Source organism: Gymnoscopelus braueri, assembly GCF_963280865.1.
Source record: "Gymnoscopelus braueri genome assembly, chromosome: 13".
Lineage (NCBI taxonomy): Eukaryota > Metazoa > Chordata > Actinopteri > Myctophiformes > Myctophidae > Gymnoscopelus > Gymnoscopelus braueri.
The window spans coordinates 45717310-45730820 of record NC_137615.1 but is presented as its reverse complement, the minus strand read 5'-3'; the positions used below and the strand labels follow the sequence as shown (position 1 = coordinate 45730820).

General features: G+C 41.7%; 1 protein-coding gene across 1 annotated transcript in view; it reads right to left on the bottom strand.

The window, feature by feature from the left end:
* LOC308098521 (double C2-like domain-containing protein alpha) overlaps nucleotides 1-13511 on the bottom strand; it is a gene marked incomplete at both ends in the record, with an annotated part of 92460 nt that overhangs the window by 43077 nt on the left and 35872 nt on the right. Inside the window, 2 exons of the mRNA XM_080446912.1 lie at nucleotides 9492-9551; nucleotides 10457-10583. Of these exons, the coding sequence (XP_080303038.1) occupies nucleotides 9492-9551; nucleotides 10457-10583 (187 nt within the window). The remainder of the gene's footprint in view (nucleotides 1-9491; nucleotides 9552-10456; nucleotides 10584-13511) is intronic.

The following is a 13511-nucleotide window of genomic DNA, read 5'->3' as shown; positions in this document are numbered from 1 at the left end:
CAAAATGTATATGTATTTGGCCGCGGACTCCCATCTCAAAATATTTTGTTCCAGGGACCCATAGAAGCAAAGATTTGAGTTACAAAGGTTCGCTTTAAAAGTATATATATTCAAAGATTTGCAAAAATGTTCTCAATGTTTCTAAAATAGCAGATCTACTGTACAAGCTTTTATATCTGCTATTTTTGAATAGCCAAAGTGTAAAAATAATGCTTTTTAGCTCAAATCAAAAAATGACACAGATGCGTCCTGCAGGTCTTAATGGGTTAATAACTGCAAGCATAATGTACACTCTTATCACCAGAAAATATGTATCTTTCAGCTTGATATGTGTAATGACTATCAACAGTGCGAATGAGACTGATATAGTGTTATGTAAACTGTGTGTCATCCAGCATTCAACAGTGGACACAGTATGTATAATATATGAATAGGATTGCTGCCCCTTCAACTTTAAAACACCTCGACACAGTATGCCACTCTGCCTTAAGGTGGGTAACTGGTGACACACATCGCTGTACTCTTTATGAGAACGCAGGCTTATCCTCACTCTCTGTGAGACGTGATAAGCACTGGTATCTGTTTATTTTTAAAGCTATCTCAGGAATGCTCCCCCCATATATTTGTAATATGTTGGATCAGAAGCCTAGTACCCACCAGACCCGTTCGAGCGACTTCCTGACGCTCAAGGTTCCATTTGTGAATTCAGAATTAGGCAAGGCAGCATTCTCTGTTAGTGCACCATCTGCCTGGAATGAGCTTCAGAAGTCCCTAAAAATCAGGCTACTGCCCTCATTGGGTCAATATAGAGCAATGGTTTCCAGTACCTTTGTACCAGACTGTAACTGTTTTATTTAAAGTTCCTGTTCTTTCGTTGAAATACTGAGTATTTCTATTCTCTGATTATTAATTAATTGATGTATGTAAATGTATTCCTGTTGATTATGCTGATTATGTTGTATCTCGGCTACATTGAAAATGAGGGCTTGCCCTCAACTGTACTCCGAGTTGAAATAAAGGTTATGATGATGATGAACAGTCTATCAACAGTGGAAATGTGTGGTTAACAGGAATCTGTTATGTTTATGTGGTGTAGATCGTTGCTGTCTGGTAGAAACCTCTTATCTCCATATTTGTTTTTTTGTGTTTCTTTTTTTGTAAATGAATGCACTACTTGATCATACTACAGCGTCACAAAAACGTATCAAAGTAGCAGATCTGCAAGCTCGGAATGCGGCGCGTTAATTCAAGATAACTCATTAGTTCAAGAAAACAAGACAAGACGACATATAGGGGCTTGGTGGCTACCAGTGGTGGAAAGTAACTAAGTACATTTACTCAAGCACTGTACAATTTTGAGGTCTTTTTTACTTTACTGGAGTATTTCCAGTTTTCAGTACCTTTACTTCTACTCCGCTACATCTCAGAGGCAAATATTGTACTTTTACTCCACTACAATTATTTGAAAACTTTAGTTACTAGTTATTTTGCACAGTTTGTATATATAAGTTATTATTTTATAAAACATACATTAACCACTTTAGCCCTATTTTATACATACTGTAGGCTATTTGAAAATAGCTGATCTACAAGCTCACAACGCGTCACATTGCAACGCGTTGTGAGCTTGTAGATCTGCTATTTTCCAAACATTTCAGTACTTTTACTTGTGGTACTTTAAGTATATTTTGATGCCAATACTTTTGTACTTTTATTCAAGTAACATTTTGAACACGGGCCTTTTACTTGTAACAGGGTATTTTTATATTGTGGAATTGCTAATTTTACTTAGGTAAAATATCTGAGTACTTATAGCCACCAGGCTATACTGGCAGAAAGGACCAGGTCCATGAATTGCTTTGTTTTGTGCCGGGGTGTGTGTGTGTGTGTGTGTGTGTGCGTGTGTGTGTGGGGGGGGATGAATCAGCTACCGATGACTTCTGCAAGGGTCGACTCCCAGCAACAAAAAAAAACATGCATGCACCTGCTGTCTGCCGACTGTCAGCAAAGGGAATTTGCTGCTTTAAAAGCAGGGCAGCCTCCCTGTCGATTGTGGTGTAGTTTTTATCTCAGTCATTTTAGATTTCTTTGGATATTCAGAAATAGCAATATCTACAAGCTCAAAGCGCGGCACCGAGTGCCGCGCTACGAGCTTGTAGATCTGCAAAAAAAAAATATTATTTTTATATTTTATATTTATATATTTTTAAAGCGAACATTTAGAAAAAAAATTGTTCCAGGGACCCCCCCAGAAGCAAAGATTTGAGTTACACAATGCTTTACAAAATGTGTATTCAAAGATTTACATCTACAAGCTCGGTGCCACGCTATGACCTTGTATATCTGCTATTTTTGAACAGCCAAAGTATAAAATAATGGCTAAAGTGGTTAAAATCTAAAACGACGGATACTTTCCCACCGGTCTTAATGGGGTAAAGAGTTAATTCAAAGAGTTTCCATGTGGGGACTGATGGTATGAGGTACAAAACAATATGGTCAGCCCTAGTTTAACAACTGATTAATGACAGGGAAAACTCATCTTGAGTTTATGCAACAGTGAATCGATGGTAGTTTTAGTAGTCACTAGTCAGGTTGCTCACGCCAAACCAAATTATTCACCCCAGTTATACTCATTACCGCATCCCCTTCACTCTGTCAGCAAGATGGACGAGCTGGTGAAGGTGAGATTCTTCACTAACAAAGTTTTTCCACTCTTCAGCTTGTTTGTTTTCTCTCTCTGCTCCTGAGATGAAGCCCGAGCCAATACACAGCCTTGACTAACCGCCCACAAACCAATTTCTGTGCCATATGCGTCGGCCCAGATGCATAAAAAGCAGCGAGGAAGGGATTGTAGCCAGCGGAACGTAATCCTACCGTACGTTGCAGGGACCCACAGTGCTGCTTGTTGGCCCCTGATAATGAGCAGGTACACATCCGTGCCCCGCGGGGTTCGGGGGTTTAGGCTGTCCAGAAATGCAAATGGCCGTCTGAAGCACCCTCCGCTTTCATATTCAGATTTGACTTCATTAAGCCCCAGATGGCCATCGTTCAATCAGTATAACGCGCGAGCGCACACACACACGCACACGCACACGCACACGCACACGCACACGCACACGCACACACACACACGCACACACATTGCTACAGTATACTTGCGAGGACGTCAACATTTTAGGATGGTGATTTTCAGTGGTGGAAAGTAACTAAGTACATTTACTCAACTACAATTATTTGAAGACTAGTTACTTTGTAAATTTTGGATTATTATTACAAAACATACATTAACCACTTCAGCTATATATACATTTCGGCCTTTTGAAAATAGCCGATCTACAAGCTCACAATGTGTCGCGATGCGACACATTGTGAGCTTGTAGATATTTTTTAACACACATTTTACGCATGAAATGGGACATTCTGCATAATGAGTACTTTTACTTTTGGTACTTTAAGTACTTTTTGATTCCTATACTTTTACTCAAGTACATTTTGAATTCCGGACTTTTACTTGTAACACACACACACACACACACACACACACACACACACACACACACACACACACACACACACACACACACACACACACACACACACACACACACACACACACACACACACACACACACACACACACACAATGGCCTCCAGCTACAGTACCTGACGAGTGCTTTAGTCTCAAGCACGCGTACAGACGGCATTGAGCGCCGGACACCTCCCTAGAGGTGTGCGACAACACAAGGCAGCCTGCCGTGCCCTGATAAGAATTCAGTGTTCGCATCAGTGTTGATTTCGTTGACTAAAACTATGACGAAAAATGTTTGTCGACTACCTTTTTTTCACTGACGAAAACTAAAGAAAAACCAAAGAAAAACTAAGCTACTCTGACTAAATATTTTTGACAATTTCGTCAACAAATAAAGACTAGACAAAAATTTGAGTGAGGGACTAGTGGAGAAGAGATCCAGTACAAGTCATTTTATGTTTGGTTGTACTCGGGTGTTGCGCTCTGAAAATCTACAATCTACAAGCTCACAACGTGTCGCGCTGCGACACGTTGTGAGCTTGTAGATCGGCTATTTTCAGCATGCAGCCAAGTGTAAAATCAGCCATTACTACGCCATCAAGGCACCGCCACAATGCATTTTAGTCGACTAAATCAACTGTAGATTTAGTCGACTATAATCTTATGATATTTAGTCGACTAAAACTAGACAAAAACTAAAACATTTCAGATGACTAATATATGACTAAAGCTAAATGGAATTTTATTCAAAAGACTATGACTAAAACTAAATCAACATTTGCTGTCAAAATCAACACTGCAACGCATCGTAGGTCTGCTATTTTTGGCACGCTGCCCACTTTTCAAGAGAGAACGCGCAGGCCGTAGCACACAACAGTGTGTGACTGACACAAGTATGTAAGGGGCGGGCGAAAGGTGAAACAATCGATTAATAGGGAATCTTCTCTTGCGTGTTTGACGTTCCTACCTGTGCGACACTAGAGCTCGAATGCCCGGATCAAACTCATTGTCTCCCCTATACAAAGTAATACAGTCAAGCCCCTAGCAGTGACCCCCCTGAGTCTATACATTTGTTATTGCTTAAAAATGTTACTTTATCATTTTGAGGGACATATTATATGCTATATCGTTTTTAAAAGGTTCCATAGTGCCGCTTTAATAATCCTGATGCACATATTCAGCAAAAATAATAGGGATTATCATGTTAGTCATAATTGAGCAGCCCTGGTGCTTGCGCATTATTTATAAAGTTGACTTTGTCTTTGTGCATTTTAATTTATGTAGATGAGTCTTACAAGTCTGTCAAAAACAAGTGAATAAGGACAGCCGTTTTATGCACCTATAACTCTGCTGCTAAAAATGGACCCTAATAGCTGCTTTGATGTGGATTCTTAAGACGTGATCCTTTGACAACTTGTAAACATGTTAAAAACGCGCATTCTAATTGAAGCATAACACAGAGGGAAATACAGTAATAGTAATACTCTCCATTTCCAAATTCTAGGACTTGGTCTTAAAAACATGCATTTCCAATTTGCAATACTTTTACTTTTACTCCACTACAACTCATCAGAGGCAAATATTGTACTTTCACTCCACTACAATTATTTGAAAACGTTAGTTACTAGTTACTTTGCAGATATAAATTACTATATTATAAAACATACATTAACCACTTTAGCCCTATTTTATACCTAGGCTATTTGAAAATAGCAGATCTACAAGCTCACAACGCGTCGCATCACGACGCATTGTGAGCTTGTAGATCTGCTATTTTCAAACATTAGCACTTTTACTTTTGGTACTTCAAGTATATTTTGATGCCAATACTGTTGTACTCTTACTCAAGTAACATTTTGAACACGGGCCTTTTACTTGTAACAGAGTATTTTTATATTGTGGTATTGCTACTTTTACTCAAGTAAAAATATCTGAGTACTTCTTCCACCACTGCAAATCAGTAGGTTCTCAAAGTGGGGTCCAGGGACCCCCGGGGTTCCTTTAGTGGGTTCCAACTCACAGAGTTATGGTATTAAAATGTTTGAGAATGACTGCCTCCATATAATCCCCTTGAATCACCCTGAACGGGTTGATTTCTCAATAAAAAACGCTTCACTGTTGATTATCCGGCTTATGACATGTCTACTTAATAAATGCAGCAATAATTTGACACAAAATATAATTATTATTTCATTGATTTAAAAAGTATTTCATAGCTCACTGTCACGGAAATTTCCTTAAAGGGATAGTTCACCCCCAAAATGACTTTTTTCCTATCGATTAGTCACCCCATGGAGACTTGAATTCATGGATATTATTTTGTTTTTGTCGCATTCCTAAAGCCAATAATTTGATGACCGTCAGCGGTCCCGGTAGGAGACACAAAGTGTCACCTTTGTGTCTCCTACCAGAACCGCTGCCTACCGGTCCGCTGGTCATCAAATTATTGGCTTAGGAATGCGACAAAAACAAAAAAATATCAAGTCTCTCTGGGGTGACTAATCGAAGGAAAAAAAATATTATTTTGAGTGAACTATCCCTTTAATGCACCTTTAACCCTCTTGAACTAGCTTGAACTATTACTACTGCTACTTCCCCAGAAAGTTTGCCAATGATGACATGCCCAGAATACGGAGGCTTAATATGGCTGACTTGGCTGTCCTTGTACTTTACTTTTTAAAGCTCTTTTACGGACTCTTTCATCCCCGTCTGGATATCCGTCGTTCCCCTCGTCCCCTCCGGAGGGACGCGTGTCACTTTGACTCCTCCATCAGGTAAAGCCACCTCAGACAGACCGTGAGAGCTGTCTCCTCGCCATCTGTCACTCAATCTAAAAGCACTCAAGAACCCCCTTTCTCTCTATGTGTTCCGCACAGCTGTCACTCATCACGGCTCGTTTACTTTCATGTGCTGCCCATTCGCCCTGGTCTGCCTTATATCAATAAAAGCCCCTCTGACTCTAAAGGTATGTTTGATACCATCGACCGAGTTCCTCCCCAAAACGTTTTTTTTTTTCCCCCAGGGGTGTCGAGATCTTAACGCTCCCGTAACCATGTCCCATTTTTTTTGCTGTTGACGTACAGCAAAGTGCGGTTTAAAGTGTTCTAGATAGGTGCTATATAGAACCAAGAAGGCGTCCCCCTATGATTGCAAGCCAAATAATCAATTTTACTGCTACTTATCACCATTTGTTTTTTAGAGTGATATGCTGTAGGTGTACCATGGGGTGTACTCAGTAGTTAGACTTCAGTGTTTTGGGTGGAACATTTGTTGTGGGTCTATTTCTCCTGCACGCACACACACACACACACACACACACGCACTCGCACTCGCACTCGCACTCGCACTCGTACTTGTACTCGTACTCTCGCTCTCTCTCTCTCTCTGACACAGACATTATTTCCTCTTCTATGTGTTCACAGTGAAGAGTTCGCCTACGGATGCTGTCGGGCAGAAACCTTGTATCTCCATATTTCAACATGTAATGTTATATTTTTCTCGTAAATTAATGCCCTACTTCATCATACAAGGGTGTCACACAAAAGTAGTGAAAACGGCTGATCCACGTGCTCACAACGCGTTGCATCGCCACGCGTTGTGAGCTCGTGGATCTGCCATTTTCACTACTTACAAATGTTTTTCAAACAATATTCGAAAAGGAAAGTTTTTTGGACGTACAAGGTTTCCATCCCGACTGCGACGTTATGAAACCAACAGCTTCAGGTGTCTAATTTGAGTGAGCAGAGAGTTAATATAATATACTGTACACTCCTATCCTCTCATCCGCCCACTCCAAAAGATGGAAAATATACAAACAGAAGCCAATCACATTTACCAGCCTTGGTTTCTGTGCTTTACCTTGGCAGTAATAACCACACGAACCCTATAGCACGTTGGTTCTCAAAGTGGGGTCCGGGGACCCCCGGGGGTCCTTGGAGGGGGGTACCAGGGGGGTCCCCAGCAAAATGTGTTAATAAACTGTCACAATCAATCATTTATCCGTATTTTATACTTTGACTATTCAAAAATAGCAGATCTACAAGCTCATAGCGTGGGTGCCGCGCTATGAGCTTGTAGATCTGCTATTTTTTTTAAAAATCGTGAAAATGTTTGTAAATCTTTGAATATATATTTTGTTTAAAGCCAGCATTTGTAACTCAAATCTTTGCTTCTGGAACAAAATATTTTGAGATGGGAGTCCGCGGCCAAATACATATCATTTTGGGGGTCCTTGACATGAAAAAGTTTGAGAACCACTGCTATAGTGTACCCTATTCCGGGCATGTCTCATTCATGTGAATTTCCTGCGAAAATAAGCCGATCTACAAGCTCACAACATGTAGCGTTGTGATGCGCTTTATGCGACCCACTTCTTTGTACCTGCAAACCTGTGATGAGACAATAAAGTTGATTCTGATTCTTTGTAGATCGGCTATTGTCGGGTGAAGAGATTCAATGTAGAGGGGAGAAAAAGGACAGGGCCAAGTGTAGACCCTTTGTTGGGGACCCTTTAATGAAGTATATAGGATTAATTCATTAAGAGATAAAGGCACTTGGCCTATATTGCATGTGCATGTTCTTGAAAAGTCTTTTTTTGGTTTTGTTTGTTTGTTATGATGTAAAGATTGTTAATTCCAGTGAATTACCGCGTGGGAAGGCTCAGTCAAAATTACACAAACATTGTATGTTTCATTCCCGCCGTGGAATATGTGACACGTGCACTGCAGTCAAGACTGCAGATCACCGCCAGTGTTGCCATGTCTGCTTATTATAAGCTACTTTGGGCTTGTTTTTCTGTAAAAATAAATAAATAAGAAAAAACATGAAATGGTTTCTACATAATTGTTTATAATTTTGATTTTATATTATCATTCAAATCTTAGTGTTTTGCTAATTATTTGGGGGCCCACTTGCAATATCCAGTGGGTTCCGGGCCAGGGGTTGAGAACCGCTGATGTAGGGGATGGACAAGCCAGAGGAACATGAGCATGCAGAATGCTACATGTTTCAGATCACGAGGCTGCTGTCGCAGGCAGCTCATTGTAAAAGCCTGATAAACCCGGGCTTTAGCCCTGTTGAGAATGTGCTGTGAGTGTGAGCAGGTGTGTGAGAACATGAAGAACACTCCATGTGGAAATGGAAAAATCTGAGGCTTGACTTACACACTTCAGTGTGCGACGTGTGGCACGCCGAAGATATCTGATCTCACGGTTCAATTTGCTGGTGGAGATCATGGGGGAGAAATCCACCGTGCCTCTGCTTTTGATATCCAAGTTCTAGTCGTTCATTTTTATGGCTAGAGGGGGATATGTTTTATCCCTGCTTCAATTAGATGCATAATCTCTGGCAAATTTGTCTAATTGATCACATTTTTCATTAGAACAAAATAGCTGAAATGGCAGATGCAACGTGTTGGGTTTAACCAAATATATCGTGTTCATATTGGTTAAGAAAATGTCCCCACTCTGTTTTCTTTTAAAGGAGAATTAGAAGATATTAGTGGTACAGCCGAAAAATGTCATAACTCCATCCCGAGTCTACCGCAGCTAGAAACCAGAGCCGATGGCCCATGCTCTAGAGCGCGTATTTTGTTAAATATATATTTTCATATCTGACTTTCCTAATGACAGAAAACTGTCCACAGCGCTTTTGTCCCAAACGGGCCGCCGTAGTGTTTAAATCAGTGATCACAGGTCGAAATCTCGGCTTGCGAGACTTCAGATATGAACAAAAAACAAACAAAAAAAAATACGCGATCTATGGACCGTCCGCTCGGGTTTTTAGCTGCGGGATGGAGTTATGAAATTGTTCTACTTTACCACTCGGCCTAGGATATAGTAATATCATATAAAAGGTGAGAAAAACATAGTCTCCTTTAACAAATAGGACTCTGGATCAGCTATTTCGGTGCACAACGCCGGTGCGCGGCCAAGTATAAATCAAGCTTGAGGGTGTGTCCTACCTCTCGCAAGTAGCAGGATATTCCTCGCAGGGCGACACCCGTGGCCGTAGGGGACGGGAGCTGGAAGGGCGAGAGACATGAAGGAGGTAAGAGAGAGAGCGGCGGGAGAGCGAGTCAACCCTGTTGTGATGTGTGTGTGATGTTCAAAGGGCCAGTTGGACTCACAAATGAAACAAAAGTGCGTGTGCGTGTGCGTGTGCGTGTGCGTGTGCGTGTGTGTGTGTGTGTGTGTGTGTGGTGGAAAAAGTGCTCACATTTAAACTTAAGTAAAAGTATCAATACTGCAATGTAGAAATACTCTGTTACAAGTAAATGTCTGGAATTCTAAATCTACTTGAGTAAAACTGCAAAAGTATTGGTATCAAAATGTACTTAAAGTACCAAAAGTAAAAGTACTCATTGTGCAGAATATCCCATTTCACAAGTTCAAAATGTATAAAAAATCTTTTGAAAATAGCCGATCTACAAGCTCACAACGATCTACAAGCTCACAATGCGTTGCGATGCGACGCATTGTGAGATCTGCCATTTTCAAATGGCTGAAACATATTTAGGGCTGAAGTGGTTGGTGTGTTTCGTACTAATATTCAAAATCTACAAAGTAACTAGTAACTAAAGTTTTCAAATAATTGTAGTGGGGTAAAAGCACAATATTTGCCTCTGAGATGTAGTGGAGTAGAAGTAAAAGTATTGGAAATGGGAAATACTCCAGTAAAGTAAAAAATCCTCAAAAGTGTACTTAAGTACAGCACTTGAGTAAATGTACTTAGTTACTTTACACCACTGGGGTGTGTATGTGTGTGTGTGTGTGTGTGTGTGTGTGTGTGTGTGTGTGTGTGTGTGTGTGTGTGTGTGTGTGTGTGTGTGTGTGTGTGTGTGTGTGTGTGTGTGTGTGTGTGTGTGTGTGTGTGTGTGTGTGTGTGTGTGTGTGTGTGTGCATGTGTGTGTGTGTGTGCTAGGTATACCGGCGGCGGGTGTTCCAGGCAGGTGTGGAAGTATTTGGTCTGGTCTGGCTTTAAGCGCTTCAGTGCGACCCGGGATTCTCCTATGAACTCATTATGAGTCAACTTATCCTCATCACACACTGACAACCTAGCGGGGAGAGAGAGAGAGAGAGAGAGCTGGACAGTCAAACACATTAAATGAATGGATAGAAACTGAAGGTTGAGGGGGTGCCGGGGGGGGCAGGAACAAAGAGAAATGAAAAGGCTTCCTGGTCAGCGCAGTGGGGGAAAGCATGGCGCTAAAATGCAGCTGGAGATACAAACCGTAATATTTAGTTGATCAACCAGGGAATGGTGAGTCACGATCGAATGGGGGAGGGGAGGTGGGGGAAGTTAAACAGGAATGTAAAATGATATGAGACTGAAGCAAGTGAGTGAAACCAAGGAATTTGACTTTAAAGGGATAGTTCACCCTCAAAATGACTTTTTTTTCTATCGATTAGTCACCCCATGGAGACTTGAATTCATGGATATATTTTTTTGTTTTTGTCTCATTCCTAAGCCAATAATTTGATGACCGGCAGCGGAGATACAAAGAGTCTCAATTGTGTCTCCTACCGGAAACGCTGGTCATCAAATTATTGGCTTGGGAATGAGACAAAAACAAAAAAATATATCCATGAATTCAAGTCTCCATGGGGTGACTAATCGATAGAACTTTTTTTCGGGTGAACTATCCCTTTAACCACTAACTTTTCGCAGGAAAATAGCCGATCTATTGGCTATTTTCAGCAAAAGCTTTCCCCACAATAACAGAAAACCGAAAAGACACTATAGAGCCCTGAGGGACTCCGGTCAACCATATGAATATATGAAATGTATTATATATGAAATGAATATGAAATTATTTAGGAAAAGACTGAAGCAATGAGTGAAACCCAAGAATTCAACTTTATAAACCACGCCAACCCTAGTGTCTTTTCTGGGCATGTCAGCATAGGCGTCCACTCAGCGAAAATAGTCGCTCTACAACCTCGCAGGCTTGTAGGTTGCCTATATTTTATTTTTCTCTTTAGAGATTTGGTGTAGAGGAGAGGGCCAAGTATAGACCCCTGTGGGACAGCGGTCAACGAAGGAAATACGGTTTAACCCTTTAAGACCGGGAACACATCTGTGTCATTTTAAGATTTATTTGGGCTATTTTTGGGGGGAAATAAAACATGAAAATGTGTGCAAATCTTTGAATATATTCATTTTTAACTCAAGTCTTTGCTTCTGGGGGGGTCCCTGGAACAAAATATTTTCAGATGGGAGTCCGCGGCCAAATGCATATCATTTTTGGTTGGTCCTTGACATGAAAAAGTTTGAGAACCACTGATATTATAGCAACATACGTTTAAAACGTATGTTTTAAACGTATGACAGGGGTTCCTATCCTTTTTCCGGACCGGGGCCGCACTTCAATCTCCGAAATCTCAAAATGCGTTCACGGCCCACCCATCTGCCCACTTGACACGGCAGATGAAAAAGACGGGTCAGATGGGGTGGGCCGCGTGCAATACTCTCACAGCCCACCAGTTGGCCCCGCCCCTAAGGTTGGGAATTTCTGCCCCACAGTACACCAAAGAGCAACTTCTACTTTTTGGTGCAACTATTGGTTTCAAGGAGCTTGATCCTGTTCCATGGACTTTTAAATAAGAAACACTTGCCAGGGATTTTTTAATAAAAATAGCCAGTCAAGTATAAAATATGGTTAAAGTGGTTAAAATGATGTGACGCTATATTTTGCTGTGGACCCCCTGGTACCCCCTCCCCAATTAAGGACCCGGACCCCACTTTGAGAACCAATGAACTAGCTATAGATATTGGCAAGACCTCCTGCGGCAGTAAAGGACAGAACCTTACTTAGTTAAAAACCTGGCACTATGTGCCAGTGAAAGAGGCGCACGCACACACACACACACACACACACACACACACACACACACACACACACACACACACACACACACACACACACACACACACACACACACACACACACACACACACACACACACACACACACACAGCATAAATCAGGCATGCATAACTGACCTCAGTCCCTAAACAATGCCTAATCATAACCTCAACCTGAATCGTTTTCAAATTGTAATCCTAACTCAAAAACACCATAAAAACGCCCATTTCTGTTGCGAGGACCAGGATAATTGCCCTCAGAATGTCTGCTTCTGCTATTCTACTAATAGTCGTGGGGGCATTTGGCTTTCACAACAATAGTAATACAAGAGCACGCAGAGACACAGCTCACTCACTCACAGCAGGGGAATGGTCTTCCAAACAGCACGCACGCACGCACGCCAATACAGCGTGTACGCTCACACAATCACACACATGGGCACACTGCCTCATACTGTAGATAAACCACTAAATGACTTTCCCTCCCACCACCCCTCGAGTTTCACACCGGAGAGGACGCGGGCAGAAAGGCCTGATGAGCCGGTGGCGAAACTTGGGGAAATAGTTCTCTCTGTTGCCGGGGGAAAGGGATCATTGTTGACAGTGGCGCCACAAAGGTAATTTATCACAGACGATCTGAGGCCGAAGCCGAGTGCATCTCTGTTTCCAGTCTTATCGCGTCGAGGAACGAGGGGAGAGGTTCTGAAGAGGCCCTCCTACTCTGAGAAGTGAAGAGGTTATTACTAACGGAAAGGGATTATTACTGCTAAATAGCCTGCCAGCAGCTCTGGGCTGTAATGGGGGGATGAAAGGTATTTTCACAGAAACCAATGTCTGCCAAGCCTGCTAGGTGAGACACAAGCGAGCTAATGAAACTGTGCAAATTGCACGAATGCACATAAACATGTGCGCACACGCACACCCACACACACACACACACACACATTTTCCATCTGCCCGACTCTCATTCTAATGCATACGTAATGACTTTGGCAAATCTTTACCGACTTCTTTTGTTGAGTTCTATAAGTGTAATGCCCCCCCCCCCCCCCCCAGGCACTGTAGATAATAGGCTTTACTTTCTGCTCCGTTTTATGTAATTAGGCATAATGTTTAT